The sequence below is a fragment of the Miniopterus schreibersii genome, assembly GCF_964146895.1.
Source record: "Miniopterus schreibersii genome assembly, chromosome: 11".
NCBI lineage: Eukaryota > Metazoa > Chordata > Mammalia > Chiroptera > Miniopteridae > Miniopterus > Miniopterus schreibersii.
The window spans coordinates 14,834,516-14,858,949 of NC_138111.1; the positions used below are offsets into that span (position 1 = coordinate 14,834,516).

A 24,434-nucleotide genomic window follows, 5' to 3' on the forward strand; every position below is an offset into this window, starting at 1 on the left:
CATTTCACTGTCTTTGTCTAAATTATAAATAATTTTTAAAAGGTGATTGAGATAAAGTAAATCAGAAGTCCGATTTTAGGAAGAGAAAAAGGCTCCCTTAAAATTAAATCCTGTATCTCTTTGCTTAATATTAAGGTCATCCTTTTATCTTACGCTCCCCATAATCAATTCAAATTCAATGCAAGCAGCTCTATCTATTCCTGCTAACTCTGAGAGCAAATATTAATCAAGTTTCTGCTTGAAGGACTATGAGAAAAGACACCAGGGATGGCAGCGATAAATGGGACACTCACAGTTTTATAGATGTGTTCTGTGGGGCCATCAAATTCCTGTTGCATTCTTTCCTCAAGGAAATAGATGCGAAGTTTTAGGTTAAAGTTTTCTTTCTTCAGTTCAGTGATTTGCTGGAAAATAAGCACAGATGGGTTACCAAAAGTAAGGTCTAAGGGATGTTACCTACATTAATTCTCATAGCTTCCAAGGCTACAAATGGGTTCAAATGTTAAGTACTATAAAAAGCTTACCTTTGCTACAACTGTACCAACCCAGAATTAAGTGGTTCCCTCTAACCAAATTTAGGACAATCTGAGCATTGGAATAAATAATGACCAAGTAAAGAAAGAATTCAAGACTCCACACTGATAATAGTAAATAAGAAAAGAAATGAAAAGAAGAGAAGAACCTCTTCTTCACAAAAGAAATCCAGTTAATAGGTGTAGACAAATAATAGGAAGAAAAAAATCACCATTACAGAACCACTATAGCAATAACTGACTCAGGTAAGAATTATCAATGCTAAAAGTATTAGATGAAAGATCACTGGACAACATGATATTCATTCACACAGTCTCAAGATATCACCCCACAGATGGCTTATTAACTATAAAAGGAAAAGGTACATTTAAAATTTAGAAACCTAGCAGACACCACATTAATCAAGAGCATATACAGTTGTCCCTTGGTATCCATGGGGGATGGGTTCCAGGAACCACCACAGAAACCAAAATCAGTAAATGTTCTAGCCCTTTATATAAAATAATGTAATATTTGAATATAACCTACATTTTAAAAAATATTTTCAATCAAAATATATTCATGGTTGGTTGAATCCAGATATAAAACACACAAATACAGAGGGCCAACTGTATTTAATATCACCCCTGTGAGACAAACTGGCATTTTGTGCCTCCTGAAATAAATCACTGAAAGTAAACAATTTAATTTAAAATACTTCTGCCCTCAATCTAATCAAAAGCTGTCAATCAGACACATCCAAACTGAAGGACATTCTGAAAAACAACAGGCCTGGACTCTTCAAAAATCTTAATGACAATCTTAAGTCAACAATGGTAGGGGAACTCTTCTAAATAAATAGAAGTACTAGAAGCATGACAACTAAGTGCAATGAAATCATACAGTGAATCTTGAATTTTAAAAAAATAGCTATGTGGGGATAACTGCGGAAATTTGAACAACTTTATATTAAGTAATAGTATTATGATTTTGTAGGAGAATGTCCTAAGTAAGAATAGATGCTGAAGTACTTAAGGGTACTATCAAGATGTCTGAAAACTAACTCTCTAATGAGTAGGGAGGAAGGATTCCACCAAAAAACTATTAAAACTAATAAATGAATTCAGTAAAGTTGCACCATACAAAATTAATATTCAGAAATCTGTTATGTTTCTATGCACAAATAACAAACTATCAGAAAGAGAAAGTAAGAAAACAACCCCGTTTACAACTCCATCAAAAATAATAAAATACCTAGGAATAAATTTAACCAAGGAGGTAAAAGGCTTGTACTCTGAAACTATACATAAGACACTGATGAAAGAGAATGAACAAGACACAAATAAACGGAAGGCTATACTGTGCTCATGAACTAGAAGAATTAATATGGTTAAAGTGTCCACAGACTCAATGCAATCCCTATCAAAATACCAATGGCATTTTTCACACTTTAAAACACAGAATCCTAAAATTTATATGGAACCACAAAAGACGCTGAATAGGCAAAGCAATCTTGAGAAAAAATTACAAAGTTGGAAGTATCACACTCCCTAGTTTCAAACTATACTATAAAGCTATAGTAATCAAAACAGTATAGTACCAGCACAAAAACAGACACATAGACCAATGGAACAGAACAGAGAGCCCAAAAACAAACCCATGTTTATATGGTCAATTAATCTATGACAAAAGAGGCAGGTAAAATCATATAAGTTTCAGAAGAATACATAGGGGAAATCTTTGCAACCTAGGACTCAGTAGAGTTCTTAGATATAACAGTGAAAGCATCATCCATAAAAAAAAAATTTTAATCAATAAATTGGGCTTCATCAAAATTTAAAACATTTGCTCTCAAAAACAGTGTTAAGAGAATGAAAAGACCAGCTACACACTAAGAGAAATATTTGCAAATCATATATCTAACACAGAAACCGTAGTTAGAACACATAAATAACTCTCAAAATGTAACTAAGAAAAGAACACAATTAAAAAAAAAAGCATGCAAAAGATTTTAAAAGAAACTTCACAGTAGAAGATACATAGATGGCAAACACAAGAAAAGATTTTCAACAACTTAGCCATTAGGAAAATGCAAATTAAAACTACAATGAGTTACCACTATGCACCTACTAGAACAGCTAAAAAAAAAATTTGATAATATCAAATGCTGATGAGGATGTGGGGCAAATGGAATTTTCATACTCTGCTGAAGAGAATGCAAAATGGCACAACCACTCTGGATACCAGTTTGGCAGTTTCTTACCCAAAAAAACTACACTTATCTATGACTCAGCGATTCTACTCCTAGGTATTTACCCTAAAGAAATGAAACCCTATGTTCACACAAAAACCTGTATGTGAATGTTTAATGCAGCTTCATTAACAATCACCAAAATACAGAAAGACCCAAATGTCCTTCAAGGGCTGAAAGAATAAACAGTGTATATCCATATGACGGAATAATTCTCGGCTACTGTGATATGCACACCAACATGAATGTATTTCAAAGACATTACACTGAGGAAAAGAGGCAAGCCTCAAAAGACTACAAACTGTATGACTCCACTTATGTGACATCTGGAAAAAGCAAAATTATAGGGATGAAGGATACAGCACAGCTGCCAGAGGTTTAGGGTAAAGAGAGGGTTTCAGCACAAAGAGACAACACATGGGAATATTCTGGCATCATGGAACTGTTCTATATTCTGATTGTGTGATGGTCACATGAACCTAGGACAATATACACATATTTTAAAAATTATAACTACATATATACATTATATATATATATATATATATATATACATATATAATATATATATAAAGGCAGAGGTTTACAAGAGAGTATACATTTGCCAAAACTCATCCAACACTTAAAATTGGTAAATTTCATTTTATGTAAATTATATCTCAATAAAGTTGAATTTAAAATAACTAAAATGAAATGTAGCAAAATATCAATAGCTGTATTTGAATGCTACCACATCCCCACAATATATACTCACTGGTGTGTTTTTCAGCATTTTAAAAAATAATGGGTAATAGCATATAATACTTTTTTTAACAAACATACTTTTATGACTGGATAAAAAATTAAAAGCATACTCTATATTATGTTTTCAGACTGTCTGCCCTTGGCCCTCTTGTTAACAATTTTGTGGCTAACAAGAACAGCATAAGAAACAATCAGTAGGTTCATTAAAGCCTCCTTTTGAATGTTGTAAGGAAACAGCACATAAAACATTCATTCAAACAAAAAAGTCTACCCTGCCAGCTGCATCCTATAAAGAGAAACCTTATTCTGTTACTCAGCTACCAATAAAATATTTATGGAGCTTGCTTAGAATGCCCACATTGTACACACTGCTAAAACCCTTAACAACAGTTGAAGGAATATTTGTCCTATTTATAAGTAAAGACATTTTCTTAACAAATAAGAGAAAGGTAAATAAGCCTTCAAAAGGTCATTGGCAATGCCAGACGGGCCCAAATGAAATACAGGCACTATCTTTTCCACAACAATGCCAGTCTAGTTCTGTGCTTAATACCACTTCCCTCATAAAGTTTTCCTTGACAACCCCACCAGGCTGGACCAGGAACTCTTCTAAACGTTTCCATACACCCTCCACTTTCTTCATCACAGCAGTTACCACACTGCATTGTACCAGCTGATTATTTGCCTTTCTGCCCAAACCATCTCTAGGATATCGGGAACCATATCTTCTTGTGCATTCTAGTCTAAAACACAGAGACAGTCACTAACTACCCAACGGCTGGATGGGTGGACAAACACGTAAGAATTTCTTCAAGGCAGTGCGATGCAAGGAAGCATGAGAGTCAGACAGACCTGTCTCACATCACTCCACTGTTTTTTTCTCCACCGCTCTTAGAGGAGAGCTCCCAGGCACAGCCGCAAAGCGCCATATGATCTGGCTCCGGCCGGCCTCTCTAGTCTCATCATGTATATCCTCTCCCTTGCTCACAATATCCCAGCCTCACTGGCTCCTTTCTGGTCCTCAAGTAAGCCCAGCCCCTCTCTGTCTGTACTGCTCTTCCTGCAGCACTTGCCAGGATGGCTTGGTCTCATCCTTTCCATTTCAGCTCAAATGTCACCAACTCAGAGGGGCCCTTCCTAATTATCCCATCTAAGGTAGTCCCCATTTCTACCACCTCCACCAAGTCACGCTCCAACACACAACTCTTATTTTCTTGCTAGAACTTTTCACAATCTGTATTTGCCTTATTTACTGACATATCTATTTATTATGTTCATTATATTAATATTATCCACTTCTTGAGAGCACAGAACTTATCTGTTCACGACCCTGAGGCTTTAGCACAGTAGCTAGAACATAGCAGACATTCAATCAATGTTTGCTAAATGAATGAATTAATAAATAAATACAATCCAGGCTACCTTACTAGCTGTATGACTTTAGTCATATTCAATTTCCCGTTTGCCTCAGTTCCTTTATCTATAAAAATGGGATTATAATAATGCCTTTTTCAGAGAGCTATTACAAGGATTAGAAGAAATTAATTTCACTGTTTAGTATTATGCCTAGCACAGCATAAAACTTAAAACATATTAATAGTCTTCTCATTTGTATTTCTCCCTTTATGAGAACAAGTTCAAAAAATTTTAAAAACTTGAACTGAAAAAACTGAAAACAGCTTACCATACAGTAGGAATAAATACATCAAAATAGAAAACCCACCAAATATGACTCAGAAACCTAATGCTCAAAAGTAAGCTCATGCAGCAGCTGTACTTGCCACATTCCCGCCTTCAGAACCCAGTGTTGTTGTGGAACTGCAGCCATCTGAAAAGGGAAACATCCAGCATGATTACGGGTGGTGCTTTCAGAAGCTGGACATGGGCCCCACTTTGAAGGAGCTGCCACTCAGTCCTTCTGGCTTCCTCCCACTCTCACTCCCTATTAAAAGCCTTGCCCTACCTAGAGCTCCACCAAAAAGGGAAGAAAAATAAAAATCAACAATATGAAAAACAATCAGGGCATCTCCAACCAGGCCCACCTTAACTGAAATCTAAGCAACAGACCACACTCTGGCGATCAGTTTCAACAGCTTGCAAGAGCCAGGGCCTCCAAAGCTGAAGCTCACCCACCAAATCATTCTTTGATTCAGAGCAGTAATGGCTAGAGCAAGGCCCTGGGGGCAGCAGAGAGGACTGAACTCCCAATGCTGCCACCTGTGTCGTGTAACCTTGGGAAAATTATTTAACATCTTTATTGGCTCATCTATAAAATGAGGATAAAAACCAATGACCTGCCCAGCCGGGTGTGGCTCAGCGGTGAAGCGTCGGCCTACGATCCAGGAGATCCCGGTTCGATTCCTGGTCAGGGCACATGTCCAGGTTGTGGGCTCGATCCCCAGTCGGGGGCGTGCAGGAGGGAGGCAGCCGATCAATGATGACTCTTTCATCATTGATGTTTCTATCCCTCTCTCCCTCTCCCTTTCTCTCTCTGAAATCAAGAAAGATATATTTTTTTAAAAAACCAATGACCTCACAGGGTGTTGTGACGGAAACAAAGGCTGGCTTCCGAAGGAAACCCACTTCCACTCAAGCCCTCATTAAGCAGATCTTCAGACCACTGCCAATTTCTTATCCTCTCTGAAAGTCCAAAAACTTTAGACCACTCACCTGAGCGTCGCAAAAACCTACCAATACTGCATGTGAGACCCTGCCGGCAGCACCTAAGTGAGGTATTGGAATTAGTTTCTGATTCCAGTACTCTCCCTGGTGTCCTCAAATGATCAATAAAACTGTTCCTAGGCCAACATCTATTTATTAACAATCAGTACTGTAGCGATAACATTCATAAATATACATTTTTAATAAAATTATAACATAAGTTTTAATATTCCATTGCTTTCCCCTAATATCAAATTATTGTTGCAGAATTATGCATAATTATCACTTAAAATGATTGCACTCAATTCTACTGAACTGACTCACTCTCAATTATTTCACATTTCTCTACTGAGCATCTATGCGGTCAATGTGATCTAGTGGAAAGCATTCAGCCTTTATAATCAAAAAGACCAGGCTTGAATTTTGCCTGCTTTGAGTTTCTCAATCACACCAAGCTCATGGGCAAGTCATTTAATCTCTCCAAACTCAGCTTCCTCATCTGTGAAATACCTTCATCACAAGCTTTCTACAAGAAGCCAAAGAAATAACAAATGTAAAATATAATCCCTTTGTTCCCAATTTTTCACAATTATACACAATGTGGCAACAAACACCATGCACAGAGCTTTTTCCTTCTACCAGGTTGTTTCCTGAGAATAAATTGTCCCAAAAATGGATTAGTGGGCTCAAGAGTTATATTTTTTTTTATGACAAAAGGGGTGGGGGGGTGAAGGGAGCTATTTCCTGGTAATAATAAGCAACTCACAACATAGAGGTTACAGAGCAAATTTGAAGATGTGAACCTCCTCGCCATTCCTCAGAGAAAACACTAAATTTGACCAACTGCCTCAGCTGAGACCAAGAATTTTCAACAAAAAGGAACAAGGGCCTGGATACAACACTAGCACCTCAGGGCAGGTGGGTATGAGACATGAGCAGCAGAATTCACCCTAAGAAAATAATCACATAACTGTAAAAAGATATGTGCACAAAGATATTCATCACGGCTTTGTTTGTACTGGTGAAAAATTAGAAACAATCTGGAATGTCCCACAATAAAAGATTATGTAAATTACAGTTCAATCCATCCCTTTTACTATGTCTTTCTGAACTTTAGACAGTCATTAAATAATACTATCCATCAGTAGTATTAATGGAGGTAGAAAGCTACCCATCATTCTCTGTCAGGAAGGTCACAAAAAAAGCCAGAATTAAACTCATATATATATGAAATAAGGATTGCTACTGGACTGACTGGATATGCTGAACCAGATTCTGGGTCCAATAAGACAGGCTCCCACTGAAGACCAAACTGATTTGCCAATTTCCTACCATAGGCCTGCCACAGAGGTGATAATACCATCAGCTAATGAAGATACTAGGCAGTGGATTACCAGCTTAAAGACCCAAAGAAGGCATGCGGATTTCACATATCAGAGTGAGGCCTTGCAGAGAATAGCAGAGTGGAGTAGAAAGACTTCCTGGGCCAGGAGACTCAAGTTCAAAGCCTGAAGAAGTCCCTCCCACTCTCTGGGCTTCAGAGTCCCCATGTGTTAAATGAAGGGACTCCTGGCATTGCTCTGGCTCTGAAATTCTGACTTTCTTCTAAACATCTTGTGACGCCATCCCTTAGCTCCAGCATCATCCCCTTCCCCACAAGGCCACACACACACAGAGCAACCTTTCAACTGATCGCACTGCCCCCAGCCTTGCTCCCTTCATGCTCTCAGTAGTCTGGGTGACCTGAAAGTGTAATTTGGTCATTTCCCTCCCAGATTAAAATCCATCAATGGCTCCCCTTCATCTTCAGAACAAAATTAAACAAAATACTGTAGCATATAGGATCCGACTCCTGCCTGCTTCAAGGCCTCACTTCTCTCAGGTCCCCTCACACAGTCTCCTTCCAGCCAAAGGGAACTTACAGTTCTCTAAATTCATCACACCCTATCATGCCTCTACATTTGCCCACGTGAGTCCTTGTATCTGGGACAGCTCTCCCAGACCTCTAGCCTTGGCTAATCCCTCCTCGTCCCTGAAGACCCAACTCAAGGAACACCTCCTCCAGGGAGGCTTCCCTGAATCCCCCAAGCCAGATTAAGGGCCCCTCCTCTGTGCCCCACAGAGCCCTGTACTTATCTCTATCACTGCACTATTTTCCTCTCCATCTCCCCAACTAGATTGTGAGCCTCTTGACAGGGAGATGTATCCAGTATTAACTACTGCAAATCCCCCAGCCCCTGGCCTATCCTGGTACAGGGTATATATCTGAAAATATTTACTGATGAACAGATGAACTCTGAGCAAAACCAGAGCGAGGCCTATGTCTTGCTAGATGCTAGCTAACAGACCCTGATGCTCAGATACCCATCATCTGAGACTATAAGAAGAATCATAAGTTTCCTCTTAAATTAAAAGTATTCCAGTCTCCTCTTTAATATGCATGCTGACTTGAATATTAGCATGACATGCCAAGAGCATTTCCTATAAGCACCCCGCAGAAAGTGCAGACTACCTCAACACAGAGGTCATGCAGTGGGTAGCTCAGGCCAAAAGAAAATTTTGAATGACTTATAAAGACCTAAAAGGGAGACACTGAGAACAGTGTGGTCATTTCAATTTCAACTGAGAATTTGCTCTTGAAAATGCTACAGTAAAAAATACTAATGCCATAAAAACCTAACAGCAGCCAAAGGACCACAGTCATAAAAAAAACAAAAACCCATAAATCCTAAAACATATTGGCATGGAAGGCTCTTCCTCGCCTTTAAGAAAAATAGTACTTAGGTCATCAAGAGCACATCTGAGCAAGGGAAACTTAAATCATATGCAGAGTAGGAAAAAAATCACAATAATAAATATACCAATAACAATAAGAAGGAGCAGGAGCTGACACACAGGATGAGCTGGGTTAGGCACACGTGCTTCACACACATTCACGCCTTTAATCCTCACAACAGCGCTATGAAATAGAAACTGTTAAGTGACTGGCCCAAGGTCACCCAGAAGAAGTGAATGAGCAGGCAGTCTGGCTCCAGAGGCTGTGGTGCTTTGAGAACAGCTTTGCCATGTCACACCCCTGGGCCTCAGCTTCTCCTACCTATAATAGAGGCTTGGATGCAACTCTAAGATTCCTCCCAGGTTAAAAGGCAGACAATAAAATGTGAAACAAAAATTCTAAGAGTCTATTAAATTTTTCCATCTAGAAAAATTCAAAACTGTGCCCTTTGTAAATTAAATAACTATCTTGCAGAGCTGCTTTAATATTAATGTAATGTATGTGAAGAGTCTAACACGTAAGTGTCCAGCTCAGAGCAAGAGCTCAATAAGCAGTAGCTATTATTACTCTTATGATAAAACAGGAACAACCATTTAAGAGTAGAGCACATTTTAATTATACACAATGTGAAATAATCAAATCTCATTTGTTTGAAGCCCCAGACCCCACAGCATAGATCAAGTTGCACAGTTGAAATTATAACAACTCAAAGCTCAGAAATTACTTGTTTCCATTACAGATCTGACAAGTCATTTCTTCAATTGGTCACTGGTGGTTTGCAGATAACTATTAGCAGTAATGAGTATTCTAAATCAAATCCAGAGACAGTACCGCTCTGTTCTGTAGACAACTGGGGAGAGAGAAACATGACTGTGGAACGCCCTTCCCTCTGTGTCCTCCATCTTCTCTCTGATAAATATCTCCCATATCTTGCATGGTATGGATTTCATTTGGTTATAAATGAAGACGGGTCTAATTCTCTCCATGATAAATGAAAGCATTGAACAGGTAACTTGTTAAGGAGACTTGGAATTGGGAAAATAACCTTATTTTCCTGTTACTTGACAACAAACCCCCTCCACTAACAAATGAAAGACATGGTGCCAAAAGACATTAAGCACAGGAGCCAAATCTATCACCAAGTAATCCATCCTCAGACAATTACCACACAGAACTAGGTCCAGGCTGCTCACGTTTCATTCAACAGCAACAAGATGCAAGGAGTCGCCCCAATGTGGTGAAAAGAATAATGACTTTGGAATCATTAAAAACCTGGATTCAAACCCCAGCTCTGCCACTTAAGTATTATGTGATCCCTTATCTGTAAAATGGGGATAATTCAAAACACCTCATAGAATTGTAGCAAAGATTAAATGGGGACCGTAAATAAGGCGCCTGACATTACAAGAAAGCCCTTGACAACTATAAGCTCTCTCAACAGTGCAATACGGTAATACCCTCATGTTCAGGACACCAAAAATACACCACCTTCCCCCAAGTTGGAAATTGCTGATCCTGTTAGAACCCATAACTGGCCCACATGTTAAAGGGCCGACTACCTAGGTATGCAACAGTCGCACAGAGAATGCCCAAGAGACACAATATCCCTCCGAACTCTGGCATTATCCAGCTTAGACACTTGTCAAGAAATGCAGCTCCCTCCTGGGTCTGCTTAGACAGCGGCAGGCAGGACTTATTAGGGACAGTAACTTGGTATCTCCACTTACATTTTCAAAGTCCTTCATGTTCCGTGCTCTGGTGGGAGACACCGTTTCTTCTGACACCTTTGGGAGCACTACAAAAAGGTAAAATAGACAAAAATATCATGGTATGCAAATCACCCAGCATCCCTATCAGGGAATAGAGCCTAGAGAAGAAAACAATGAGAATAGCTTGCACAGTATATTCTGCAGGTACTTTCTGTCTATTGTGAATTACTGATTTGAGTCCAGGGAAAGCTCTAAACCATTAGATTTCAAATATTTACAAATTACTTAAACTGGCCCCAATGTAATAATGTGTGCCAGAGGATGAACCAGAAAATGCACTGGGCATGTGGTGAAGCAGCACCGTCCTGATATGCACTTCCTTACCCTTTGTCATTAAATTATTCTGCTGACCAGGATGTCATCTCACATGTCAGCAACTAAAACAAAGCATGTATGACTTGACAGCAGAGGTTGGCAACATTTTAAAGACACCAGACAACAAATACTATAGGCTTTGCAGGCCATACATAAAGCCTAAACTTTGTTACAAATCTAAGACAGCTACATTACTAACTCTTCTGCTGCAGCACAAAAACAGCCACAGACAATTCAAAAACCAATAAAGAAGCTGTGTTCCAATAAAAGCTGATTTTCAAAAGCAGGCAGTGTCGGAAACTGCTGATCCCTGCTTTGGAATGATTAAAGACTTTGCCAAAACCCAATTTTTCCACAGCTTCATTAATTCAGCAAACATGTATTACACCCCTACTCTGTGCCAAGCTAGGTGCTGGGGAAACAACAGTGAAGGAGACAGTGATGCAGAGCCCAAGAGGTCCCCAGTCTAGTGGGTAAGACAGAGATGGACACAAGCTATTATGCTGCACAAAGGGCGTGGCACTTTTTAGCTGCTGAGTAAATGCATTCTTCCAACAAATATGCATAGAGGGCCCCTTCTCTGCTAGGCATCATTCTAGATGTGGCTATATCAGGAAGCAAAACAAATGGAGCTGATATCTGGAAGAGGAGACAGACAATAAACAAAATCATAGGACAATAACATAGTATGTTAAAATGTGATAAATGCTACGGAGAAAAACAGAGTGGATAAGGATACGAAATACCAAGAGGGGCGAGGATTGTAATTTTAAGTAAAGTGGTTAAATTAAGGAAGGTTTCACTGAGAAGGTGACATCTGGGCAGACTTGAAGGGAAGGGTAAAGGGAGAAGCCTGAAGTGGGAGCATGACTAGTGGGTCTGAGGACCAGTCATGATGCCAACGGACTAAAAGGGCCAGAGAGGAGGTAAGTAAGGTACTGGGGGACAGACTGTGGATGGCCCTGCAGGCTCTTCTCAGGACTCCGAGAGCCAACAAAGGACTCTAAGTTCAGAAGTAATATGATCAGACTCTGGCTTCTACAGGCTCCCTCTGGCTGCTGTTCTGAGAACAGACTGAAAGGCGCTTAGGAACAAGGAGACCAGTTAGGAGAATACGGGGACAATCTAAGCCAGAGTTCACGGTGGCTTAGACCAGGGTGGCAGAAGTATATACGTGAGTCAGAATTAGACCAGAAGTGGTCTAACTCTGGATATTTTTAAAGTAGTCAACAGGACTCAATGAAATACAGTGAAATGAAATACATAAGTTTCAGAGAGGAAAGTGCACCTAAGTCAAGCTGAGGAGAGCCAGGGAAGGCAGTGAGCTTCAAGCTCAGTCTTAAAGAGGCAGCGGGCAGACAAGGGCGCAAAAGGCAAAGAAACTTCCCATGTAAAGGCCCAGAAGTCGGAATGGGCACGGTGCTCTGGACCACTAAACAGAAAAGGGGCTCAGGAGTTGGGCAGGGGCAGGTGGTGAGGGACCCTGTTCGCCAGACTTAGTGCACATAGACCTGTGTTCCCGTTCCTCACACGGGACAGGCTGGGTCATCTGTGCCTCTGTCCCTATCTGGGTCTTAGTCATTCTTCAATTCTTGGCTCCAATACCGGTTTCTTGGGAAATTCATACTTCTTTGCTCATTACATTCATCGCATGACTTGCCATAATAATTCTTTGTTTAATTGTCTGACTTCTCAGCCTGACTGTGACCTGTTCAAGATTGAATCCCAGTGCTTAGCCTGCAGCCTGGCATGAAGCAGACGCACACATGGGCTGAATTAAGGAGCAGGCCTACCAACTTTCTGCTTCTAACTGCCTGTGGGCAGGAAGAGCAAAAGGCTGAATTGTTGGATTTTGTGCTAAAAGTAAAAGTTAACATATTCTGAAGGAAAACCTAAGGGTGGCCTATAAGCTGAAGTATTCTCTAGAAACAGACCTTGTGACATTTATATGACCTGCTCTAAAAACCTCTTCCTTTTGTACATATCTCATCATTTTGGAGAAGAGAATAAAACACAAGTCAAAATACCTCTAAGATATTTCAGCAAGTCAAATTATTAGCACTTCCCACAGGCACTTACAATAGCTTGCACCTTTTTCAAAAACAAAAATTATGCAGAATTGCCCTGGCCGGTTTGGCTCAGTGGTTAGAGCATCAGCCCTCAGACCAAAGGTTTACGGGTTCAATTCCCGGTCAAGGGCATGGCTACAGGCTACAGGCTGGATTCCCGACCCCAGTCAGGGCGTGTCGGGGAGGCAACCAATTGATGTGTCTCTCTCACATAGATGTTTTTCTCTCTCTCTCCCCGTCTAAAAATCAATGGAAAAATATCCTCGGGTGAGGATTAAAAAAAATTAAGCAGAATGCTTAGCAAAATGCACACTGCAAAGCAGAAAGTCTCTTCATAGCCGGCTTCACCGTGACTCACGGCTTATTTACGCAGCACCGTCTCCTGGGTCTACCAGCTATCTGTCTCCAAAGGGCAGGTCTGCGTAGGAATGCTGGGCCTCTGCCTGCAGATGGGATCCAGCAGCCTGCCAGGAAGGCCTTGGCACAGGAGAGTTCACACAGCAGCTCTCCGCGGCCTCCAGCCACTCAGCAGTGGGGACCAACAGATCTTCTGTGCCTGACTAGTCACCAATTCAAAGTCCAGCCTCCATGTAATCATTCAGCTTAGCAAACACAGACTGAATCCCTCCAAGCTTAGTAGCAAGAAAGAAAACTCATGAAATATGGCCTAAAGGACACCAATTCCTCTAGTCCTGTGTTTAGGAAAGGAGGTGAATAACAAATCAGTGCATATATAAAATACTGAGCACCCACTGTGAGCACCTAGCCAGGCCAGCCAGGGTCGGCTCTGGGCCCCAGAGACGTCACAGTCCAGTCCCAGGCTCAAGGCCTCAAGGCCCTCATGGTCTGGTGTTTACTTCCCTTGTTCTTACTCAAGAGAATGCCCACTCTGTGTACTTACCACCATTTCCCAAACCGGCAATGGGGCTGATGCCTTCCAGGTCATCTGGTAACTTGGGAACAAGGCCACTAAGAGAGAACATGTGCATAAGAGATGAGTTAGTGTTTGAACAACAGAGATGGTTAAGACTGCCTAGGCCGCACATGACAACCATCAGGCTGCGGCCAATGAGAGACACAGAGCTGAGCCGTGTAGGAGGCATGCAGTACCAAGGTTAAGAACTCCATAGCTGAGTGACCCTCAGGAAGGCTGGGCATTCACTCACACATCAAATGTTCTGTGTGCCATATATGCAGTAGGTGCAGAGGCACTGTGCCAAATACAAGTTTCTGAGTCTCACTCTCTTAATCTGTTACATGGGAATACCACCAGCTAGCTGTGAAGATTAAATGAGTTAACGTATATAAACACACAGCACATGGTAAACATTTAATAAGTGGCATCTATTGTTTTTGTCATTACTATTATTAATATACTTATCACAACCAAAAATTAAGCTTCCAAGAATCAGGCACCAATTCAAATGCTTTAAGTACATCAAACAAAAAATGCAAAATTCACTGATCCAAATTTTACTACGTGAATTATAAAAATAGGTACAGTGAAGATCTGAAGACATTGTCAGAAAATTAAACCATAACAGGAGGAGTGGTTTAACACAAAAGACACTACCCTGGATTCTATTCTAAGCTCTGCCACATACCCCTCCAGGCTTTGCTTCCTTCTTTTGTGAAAGGAGAACAGCAGCCATTTCATAGAGTAACTGACAACTGAACAAGACACAAATACCCAGCAAGGTACCTGCATACTGTGGGTACCCCATAGATGGAAGCAAAATATCACTGTCACCTAGAAACATACAGTGCTTTATAATTTATAAATGATTGACTATCATGAGAGCTACCCAATTCTCTGAGGGTCCATGCATTTTTCAAAGGAAGGTGGTATCATCTAGATAATTTCAGTGGCCTATCCAGGGTTGCATGGTAGTTAAATAGAAAACCAAGTCCAGATTCCAAGCCTTTTATGTCTAACCTGCAATGATGCATTCCTGTCCCAAGCTGTAAAGTAGGAGTTGATGGAAGCTCAGCTTGACTACTTGACAGTTTGTTCTTTCCAGACCTCTAAATCTGAATCCATTTTGTTCTGAAGACAATTCTGACTGATCGCCAAACTTAAAGCTGGCATGCACCGCCAAGATGAGTGCCAAGCAGAAAAATGGGTATCATAAAAGTCCAACATCAAGAGAATGATTACATGTGTCTGCTATAAAGACAACTGAAAAAAATTTAAGTAGAATATACCCTCAATTATTCAAAAATATACGTATACACTGAAGTCAATTCTAAATTAGGTGGGCTATAAATACATAACGAGACAAAGGAAATATTTAAAATCATCATTTGTGGAAATGAGGGATTTTCCTCTTTTAATTTTCTATAATTCTCAATTCCCTCCAATAAGCATCACTAAAAAGAGAAACTCCATTTTCTAAATTGAATTTTCTTAAAAATTAAAATCAAGTTCAATCACCACCCTTTGCAGATAGTGGCCCAAAGGCCCAAGGGCACACACAAGGTTACCCACCAGTCAAACTCAGCCTACAGTCTAGTCTCTACATTCCCAATCCAGGGTTCTTTGCACCACAGCTATTGAATGACTCCCACTGGCTAAAATGGCTCATCAATTACTCAAACCAAGATCAATCACGGTTGAAAACTACCTGGTAGGCAAAGCCAAAGAATTTGGTCTTAGATAGTTTCCAACAGGCAAACACTAAAGTTTGAAAAATGACATTTGACGTCCCAACTCTTAGAAGAAACCACTACATATTGCAGAAATTCCTGTCTGGCTCCTGCCAAGTTTCCACTTGGGTTTTACCTACCCACTTTTTTTAAATAATCCTCATCCGAGGATATGTTGTTTGTTTTGTTTTGCTTGTTTTTTATTTTAGAGGGAGGGAGGGAAGGAGGAAGAGAAAGAGAGAGAGAGAAACATCAATGTGAGAGAGACACATCTATTGGCTGCCTCCCACATGAGCCTCAACCAGGGATTGAACCCACAACCTGGGTATGTGCCCTGACTAGGAATCAAACCTATCACCCCTTGGTATACAGGACGACACTCCAACCAACTGAGTCACACCAGCCAGGGAAAAGGATATGTTTTTATTGATTCTAGAGAGAAAGGAAGGGAGAGAGAGAGAGAAACATTGATCAGTTTTCCGCCTTTACGCACAACTGGTAGTCGAATCCACAACCTAGGTATGTGCTCTGACTGGGAATCGAACCCACAACCTTTTGATGTATGGGATGATGCTCCAACCAACTGAGCCACCCATCCAGGGAGTACCTACCACTTTTAGAATGCTATGAATCTGTCATCTGCACACTCCAGTCAGTTCCAGCTGCCCTTCCAGCTCTAAGTAGCTCCCTCTTCCCATTCTGATCACTCATTTTTAGCCTGAGAACTAAGGTTGGGGCTTCATAGAGCCTCATGAGAAATCAAACCTATGCAAGCAAAAAAAGAGGGCTTAGATATGGTTTTATCATGGTACAGATGGGAGAGACTAAGGCCCAGAAAGAGGAAGGAACTTACCTGCTCAAAATCACAAAGCATTAGTAGCAAAGCTGAGACCAAATCCAGAAAAACCCAGCAAAATTATAACAAGTCTGCCATATAGGGCACTGATTCTGAGCGGGAACCACATGGGAGGAGGACAGGCAGCCTCCCATTTAAGACTCACCACAACCCTTCTGTGGTACGTGGTAGTTTTTAAATGTTGCCATTTTTAAAAATGAGGACACAGAGGCCCAGAAAAGTTAATAAACTGCAAAAGCCAAGCTAGCTGGATTTCAAACCCTATGTTCTTAACCTCTACATCACCCTGGCACCCCTAACACCTTCCTCCAGGGGACTGTGGGGAGGTCCAAATGAACGGACGCAGAGGATTTCCAGTGCTTGCTCGCCACAGCGCAGGGCCACCTCGACTGCTGTTAGCCAACTACTTGCTGACTGAATGAATGGACACCCACCTGAGCTTCGCCAGCTCATCCTCCTATCTTGCTCTACGGCCACTCAATAGGAGCGATCTCTTTCTGTGTTTGTATATGGCAGCAACAATTGTCCATTCACACCACAGGCCCCAAGCAAGGACTAAGTGTTTCATTGGGAAAGTGTTATGAGAGCCGTGGATGGGACTGAACGTCACTTTCAGAAAACAATTATACCAACAAGCGCATTTTTATTTGCCTTTCAACAATTCATTTGCCATTCTATGTTATTTATCTTTAGAGAAGAAATATATAAATGCAAAAACAGAGATAAGCCTACAGTTCTCTAACTACTCCTCACTCCCATTCAGAGGTAACCACTGCTACCACTAAGACATGTATCCTTCCAGACCTTTTTCTATGTATTTACATACACAGAGACATAGTTTTATCTTGTGGCTTAAAAATAAATAAATGCAATCAAACTCTATATATTATTCTGCGTCTTTTCTTCACTTAATGTGTCCTAAAGATATTTTCATGACAGTACAAATGTATCTCCCTCAATGTGTTTAACTCCTGCAAAGCATTCTACAGCACTCTTTTCCAAAATGTACTGCCCACGACCAATAGGAGGAAATATATTACCCTTAATTCCTGAAATGTATTCTATTCTGTTCTATTTCATTTTATAAAATTCTGAATGTAAACTCTAAATTGAATTTCATGAGCTGCCACGGGTCACAGTCTAAAAGACACTTTTGAAAGGATCTGTATTTACACAGTCCCCTTATGGTAATTCAATGTGTTTCCAAGTTTTTCCTTTTATAAACAATGCTGTTCAAACATCCTCATACAGGTCTCCTTGTGCACATGCATGAGGATTTCTTGTGGATAGGTAACAAGAAGTGAAACTGCTGGGCCAAAACATATTCACAATTTTTGAATGGGCAAAGAGTTTGAAAATATACAAATGGCTAATAAGCACATGAAAAAATGCTCATCATTGGTCATTAGGGAAATGAAAATCAATACCACAGTGAGATACCAAGTCACACTTCCATGGACGGCTACAATAAAAAAGACAGACAATAACAAGTGTTGGTGAGGCTATGGAGAAATAAGAACCCTCATACACTGCTGATCAGAGTGTAAAATGGTGCAGCCACTTTGGAAAAAGAGTCGGAAAGTTCCTCAAAATGTTAAATATAGTTTTATCACATGACTCAGCAATTCCACTCCCAAGTATATACCTAGAGAGAAATGAAAACATATGTCCATACAAAAGACTTGTATACAAATAAATTTCACAGCAATATTATTCATAATAGCCAAAAAAGTAAAACTCTAATGTTACAAACCAATGAATGAATAAACAAAATATGGCACATGTAAACAATGGAATATTATTCAGCCATAAAAAGGATGCGAGCTACAACGTGGATGAATCTCTCAAAGACAACATATTGTAAGATCCTATTTATAGGAAATGTCCAGAATAGGCGATTCTATAGACAAAAAGTAGATGGTAGTTGCCTAAGGCTGAAGTGGGGAAAGAAGATATGGAGAGTGTTATGAACTGAATGTTTGTGACCCTCCAAAATTCATGTTGAAACCCTCCCCTCCCATGTGATGGTATTAGGAGATGGGGCTTTGGGAAACGAGGTCATGAGGGTAGAGCCCTCATGAATGGGGTTAGTGTCCTTATAAGAGATGAGCAAGAGCTTGATTCCTCTTTCTACTCTCTTCCACATGAGGATACACTAAGAAGTCAGCAGTCTCCAACCTGGATGAGGGTCTCACCAGAACCTGACCACGCTGGCACCCTGATCTTGAACTTCCAGCCTACAGAACAATGAGAAATAAATTTCTGTTGTCTATAAGTCACCCAGTCTACAGTATTTTTGTTACAGCAGCCCAAGCTGACTAAGACAGGGAGCAACTGCAAATGGGCATAATTTTTGGATGATAAAAATATTCTAAAATTAAATTTTGGTGAAGGTTACATAACTCCATAAAAATACTGAAAAATCATTAAGTAGTATATTTTAAATGGTGAACTTAATGGAATATAAATTATATTTCAATAAAGCTGTTAAAAAACACACAGGCACATTTTTAATGTTAATAGATGCCAAATTGTGTTCTAGAAAGACTGTACCAGTTGATACTCTGTATGTGCACTTTTTCAGTGATTACATAGCAGCATTTCACTACTAAACATAGGACATATGTTTACGTAGTATTTAGCTTTTCAAACAGAGACTGAACAAAACTGATTCATTCAACACAAATTTGTTGAGCCTCTCCTATGTGCCAGAGATGGACCTAGGTCTAAAGATAGAGGAGGTAACAAGCCAGATGTGCTCTCTGCCCTCAGAGTTTACACTGGTGATAAGGAGTGCTCTCCTCAAACCTCACAGTCTAGCAGTACCCCTGACCCAAGGTCAGCCTTGGATCAACCTTTTAGGCTTTCATTGAAAACTTCACTCCACCATCCCCTTTCTCAAACTCCTTCTACAAAATTCCATGAAGGCATTCTTTGCCTGATAAAGTATAAACTATACAAACTTTTAGAAAAGTATAAACTTATAAGAAAACATTTCTTTTTTGCTCCACCCCTAAATAGACAGCAAGCATGTAGTGGCCATGTGTTGGAAGGACCTATAGATGGACAAGCTGGGCCCAGGTTTTAGGAAGCTCACTGTTAGGGAGAAGCAGAATCCTGGGCATGAAAACAAAGGGATGGACCCAGGGTTGTGGGCGCAGAGGATTTTGTCCAGGAAACAGTGGAACATGGTAACAATATAACAAAAACAATTAACATTTAATGCACTCCCAGTAGGTGCCAGGCTATATACAATCTCCATCATCTACACAGACATCCAGATAAAACAGATATTATCAGGTAATATCTACACAGATAAAATAGATATTGCCACTGGAGAGAAACTGAGGCTCACAAGGGTTAAGTGAATTACTCAAGCAATACAGCTAGTAACTGGCTGAAGCAGGATTCAGACTCAGTCATCCTGAGTACAAAGCCCAGGTTCTTTTGACACCACCAGGCAGGGCTTAATAAAGGGCCTTAGCCTGGGTGAGGTTCCTGGGGCTGGGATCTGGGCCTAAATGTCGCAGGGCTGGAGCGCTTTGGGGCACCCACAGGTGATCAGGTTTAGAGAGAATGACGCACACTAACCTAATTCAACAAGTCTAAGGACAAACTGGACTCCAGTTTAGTCTCTAAAACTGGGGCTTGGAAATTGCCAAGCAGAAGAGTACTCATATTAGAAGACGAGGTGATTTTATTCTAGGGACTTTTCTCTTCCACTGTGACATCAGTCTTTAAGGGCCAGCTCAAGTACCAGCAGCTCTGAAAAACCCTCCCAGAATCCTCTCAGAAAAGGTACAGAGAACCAGTCAGAAGGCAGGACAGGTTACTGAGAGCCAAGCTTTGGTGTCAGTAGGCCTGGATTTGAACCCCTGCTCAATTGTGTACTTTTTTGTGGATCCCAGGCTGTTCACTTGACCTCTCTGAGCCTCAGTGTCCTCACCTATAAAAAGGGGATAACACTATCAAAACATCATTGTTTATTCAAGTGATTTAACAAGTAGTTACTGAGGCCCATTTATGAGCCAGCTACCAGGTTAGGAAGTAGGGTTACCAAGATGATCAAAACGCAGCCCCTGCTCTCAAATAGGTCATAGTCTAATCTGGGAGATGGACAAGTGAACAGCATACCTGCACTGTCCAATACAGGAGTGATCAGCCACATATATGTACTGAGCACCTGATGTGATTAATCCACATTGAGAACTGCTGTAGGCATAAAATATATACCTGACTTCAAAGACTCAATCAGATAAAAAAGAATGCAAAATAATTTTAATAATTATTAATAATTTTCTGTTGTTTACAAGTTAGAATGATAATATATAGAAATACTGAATTAAATAAAATACAGTATCAAAATTAATTTCACCTGTTTCTTTTTATTTTTTTAATTTGGCTACTATAAAAATTTAAATTACATATGGAGCTCAAGTTATATTTCTGTTGGACAGCACTAGTCAATAAAATTTAGCAAGGTATGGGCTGAGATAGGGTCAGTGATGGATGGGGCAGCTAGAACAGTGCAGAGGACCCAGGTGGGAATGGGGGAATGTCAGTGAAGGCTTCCTTGCAGTGACATCTAAATTGAGACCTGAAAAATAATAGGCAAAGGGGCGTACGGAGGGCAATCCAGGCAGCAAGACCAGCAAGTGCACAGGCCAAGCAGTAAAAAAGAGCAAGGCAAGATCATTCATGACAAAGAGTTTGGCAGCAGGCAGAGTGAAGAGCCGGGGGAGGAAACAGGGTAGGGAGAGCGTGGACAAAGGAGGCTGTGAAGTACATGAGGACAGATTAGGAAGGGCCTTGGAAGCTCTAGTAAAGAACTTCATCCTGAGTGTGGAAAGGAGCCAGGGAGGGTTTGAAACAGGTGAGTAAGAGATTGGTTGCCAGGAATGTATGTAGCCCCTGGGTCCTGCAAAGTCAGGGAGAGCAGGGAAGGAAGAATATTTGATGACCTGTTCAGTTGCTACCCTGGATCAGACACTGGGCTAAGCCTTTTTAATAGACTCACCCACTTTACAGATGATGACAACAGGCTCAGAGAGTAAGTGACCTATCCAAAGTCACAGGATTGTTAAGTGGCAGAATTGGGATAGAAATCCAGCTGGGTCTGGCCAACTGGCACTGAGACGAGAAAAGCTATCTGAGTGAATAATAATGGAGTTTATCTTAATGGCAACGAGAAGCATTAAACATATGAAGCAGCAGGCTGTAATGATCAGATTTAATTCTAAAAAGAACTTTCAAGAACTTACAAGTTAGAATGATAATACATGGGAACACTGAATTAATATTAGAGGCCTGAAGGAAAGCGGGACAATCCGGGTGAGAGGTCATGCCACAATGTACTGGGGCAGTGCTCGGAAGATGAAGAGACGTGATGAACTGTATGTACCACAGGACCCATTAGGCAGGTGCTGCAAAGGGCCTGGCTCTGCCTCACCCATAGTAGATTCTCAGTTAACAAAGCAACTATTTGTCCAGGTTTGCCCAAGACAGGACTTGTTTATGCCTGCTGTCCAGGCGTAAACATTAATCGTGCCTATTTCACTCTTCAAAGGGTCCAGGTTTGCCCAACAAATAATACGGCCACCCTTTCCATCAGGGCCCATGGGCTAAAAGCAGCAGCCTGTCCCTAGCCCGCCGGATCAACACCGCGTTGTCCCAGTCAGGCTCGCCCCCAGGTCCTTCTGCCCACTCCCCAGGCAGGAGCGGGGGCCGGAGCGGGGGCCGCGCAGGGCGAGGCTCCGTCGGGCCTTCCCACCAGGGGACCTGCCTCTCGGGACGGGTCCATCGGGAGGCCACTCTCGGCCGTCATTCCCCAACTCCTGTTACTATTGATGATGAGGACGATGACAATGATGATGGCGGCAACGCAATCATATTTTAGGCACCGGCTGTGCGCCAGGCACTAGGCTTGCCGAGCAACTGGCCGGCAGGCACCGGCTCCCTCACTCCTCACCCCGACGCCGTCGGGTGGATATTACCACTGGCCCCATTTTGCAGATGGAAAAGTAGGTTAAGCCGCTCTACCAAGGTCACCCGGGTAAAAGGACTTGGATTTGAATCCAATTCCATTCAACTCCAGCCCAGGTCCACTGCAGTCCCCTGCCTCAGTCTTGGTGGCGACTATCTGACCCCATCAGCAACGTCTGGACAGACCAACTACGCGCCCCAGAATGAAGGCAAACCCCCAAACCAGAGTGAACCGTCAAGTACCCTCACGGTCCAGCCCCTCCACCAGCTCCCACTAATGGCGCACCCCAAGAGCAAGGGCCCCCCCTTCAGAGAAGCCTCACCTGTCCCTCACAGCCTCTCCAAAGAATGTCCCGGAACACGAAAGGCGAGTGTGGTGCCGGTCGGGACCCTCGGTTCCCCCACACTCGGAATCAGCGGGTGGGGCCCCAAAGAGACCCCCCTGCAAGAAACCCACCCCACACCTGCCCCTGTCCGGAGATCCTCAAACACCGTCAAGAGCAAACCCCAGTTCTCGCCTAGAGAGAACCACCATCAGCGGGAACCCCAACCCGGTTATCGCGAGCGTCCCCAAACCCTGGCCACACCTGCAGCCGCTGAGAGTCCCAGGGAGGGTGACGTCCTCTTCCAAAACCGAGTCCATCACGGACACAGAGGACGTGGTGGCATTGGGGTCTGTGGTGGCGGCACCACTGGTACCCCTGCGGTCGCGACCTGCCCGGCTCTCCAGGTCCCCGCCCCCTCCAATCCCGCTCTTGTTCGGACTCAGGCGGCGCCGCCGCTGGAATTCAAACCACAGCCGCCGCCATCTTTCCCGGCGCTTTTCCTACGGAAGCGAGGCGGAGTCAAGGACGCGCGTGCGGTGAAGCCGACCGGCCTGGACCCGAAGCCGGGCAGGGGAAGCGCGGGCGGGCCGCCATCTTAACTAAGGGCAGGACGTCCGCACTTGAGCCAGCAAAACTAAGGAAAGAATGTCAAGCAGCCATATTTGGTGAGGGCAGTCAGGCCGAGGCCAGGGCAGGCGCCATCTTTGTTGAGGGCTAAAGTCGGCCTTGGTCCGTTACTTTAAGCGGGAGTTGGGGATTCCGGCCCCTCAGGAATCCTCGGGGTTCGTAACCTGCTGTGTGCTTTTCTAGAATAATGACCACGAACCTGACAGTCTGTTCCTCCAAAAGGCATTTTTCCGCCTTGACTTGAAACTCATCAGATAATCCGAATCTGCCTCCCTTTGGAAAAATCCTACCTGTAGAATCCCAACTCAAGTAGTAATTTGTACAATTAATTTGAAACAAACTCATTCCTATGAGCCAAGTGGTCAGCAACACTTACTCTCCAATCTCTCCTAGGGATCCTTTATTACCTTCAGGGCTCAAACGCACTTGAGATCAGTAAACTGAGGCCCAGAGAGACAAAACGACTCCCAAAGCCGTGCGCCGGGGGCCGGGGCCGGGGCCGGGGCCGCGCCCGGGGCGCCAGCATCCGGGCTCCGCGGCCCCGGGCCTCTCCCGCGCGCGGGGCCGCCGCCCGGCCGCCGCGTCCCCACCTGCGGTCGCTCTGCGGTCCTCTGCAGGCTGTCGGGAGGGGCCTGGACGAAGACAACTTGGAAAGATGGGCGGGTGGCTGGGCGACGTTCCCTGTAACGGCGTAGAAGCCCCCCGGGCCTCGGGCCCTCATTCTTCAAGGGCCCGCTGCCTCCGCCAGCCCTCTGGTCCCAGTCAAGCCTTCCTTGGGTTCTTGGCGCCTGTGCTTCTCCTCCCCGGCACTTAGCCGCGCTTTGCAAGCACAGGTTTCCGCGGGGGTTTTGCATGTTTGTTTCTAATGACACCCTCTGGCGCTCAACTGGAAGCGCCAG

General features: G+C 42.5%; 1 protein-coding gene across 7 annotated transcripts in view; it reads right to left on the minus strand.

Moving 5' to 3' along the window:
* The window catches only part of CDK5RAP2 (CDK5 regulatory subunit associated protein 2), a 157,157-nt gene extending 133,648 nt beyond the window's left edge, over nt 1-23,509 (minus strand). For 6 of the 7 annotated variants that reach the window (XM_081151274.1, XM_081151276.1, XM_081151275.1 and 3 more), the window contains exons 1-4: nt 23,170-23,509; nt 14,000-14,067; nt 10,673-10,740; nt 294-404 (exon numbers count right to left, since the gene is read on the minus strand). In XM_081151274.1, the coding sequence (XP_081007400.1) occupies nt 294-404; nt 10,673-10,740; nt 14,000-14,067; nt 23,170-23,225 (303 nt within the window). In that variant the 5' untranslated portion in view covers nt 23,226-23,509. The remainder of the gene's footprint in view (nt 1-293; nt 405-10,672; nt 10,741-13,999; nt 14,068-23,169) is intronic. The other variant, XM_081151273.1, reaches the window with a different exon arrangement.
* Between the last annotated feature and the right edge of the window lie 925 nt (nt 23,510-24,434).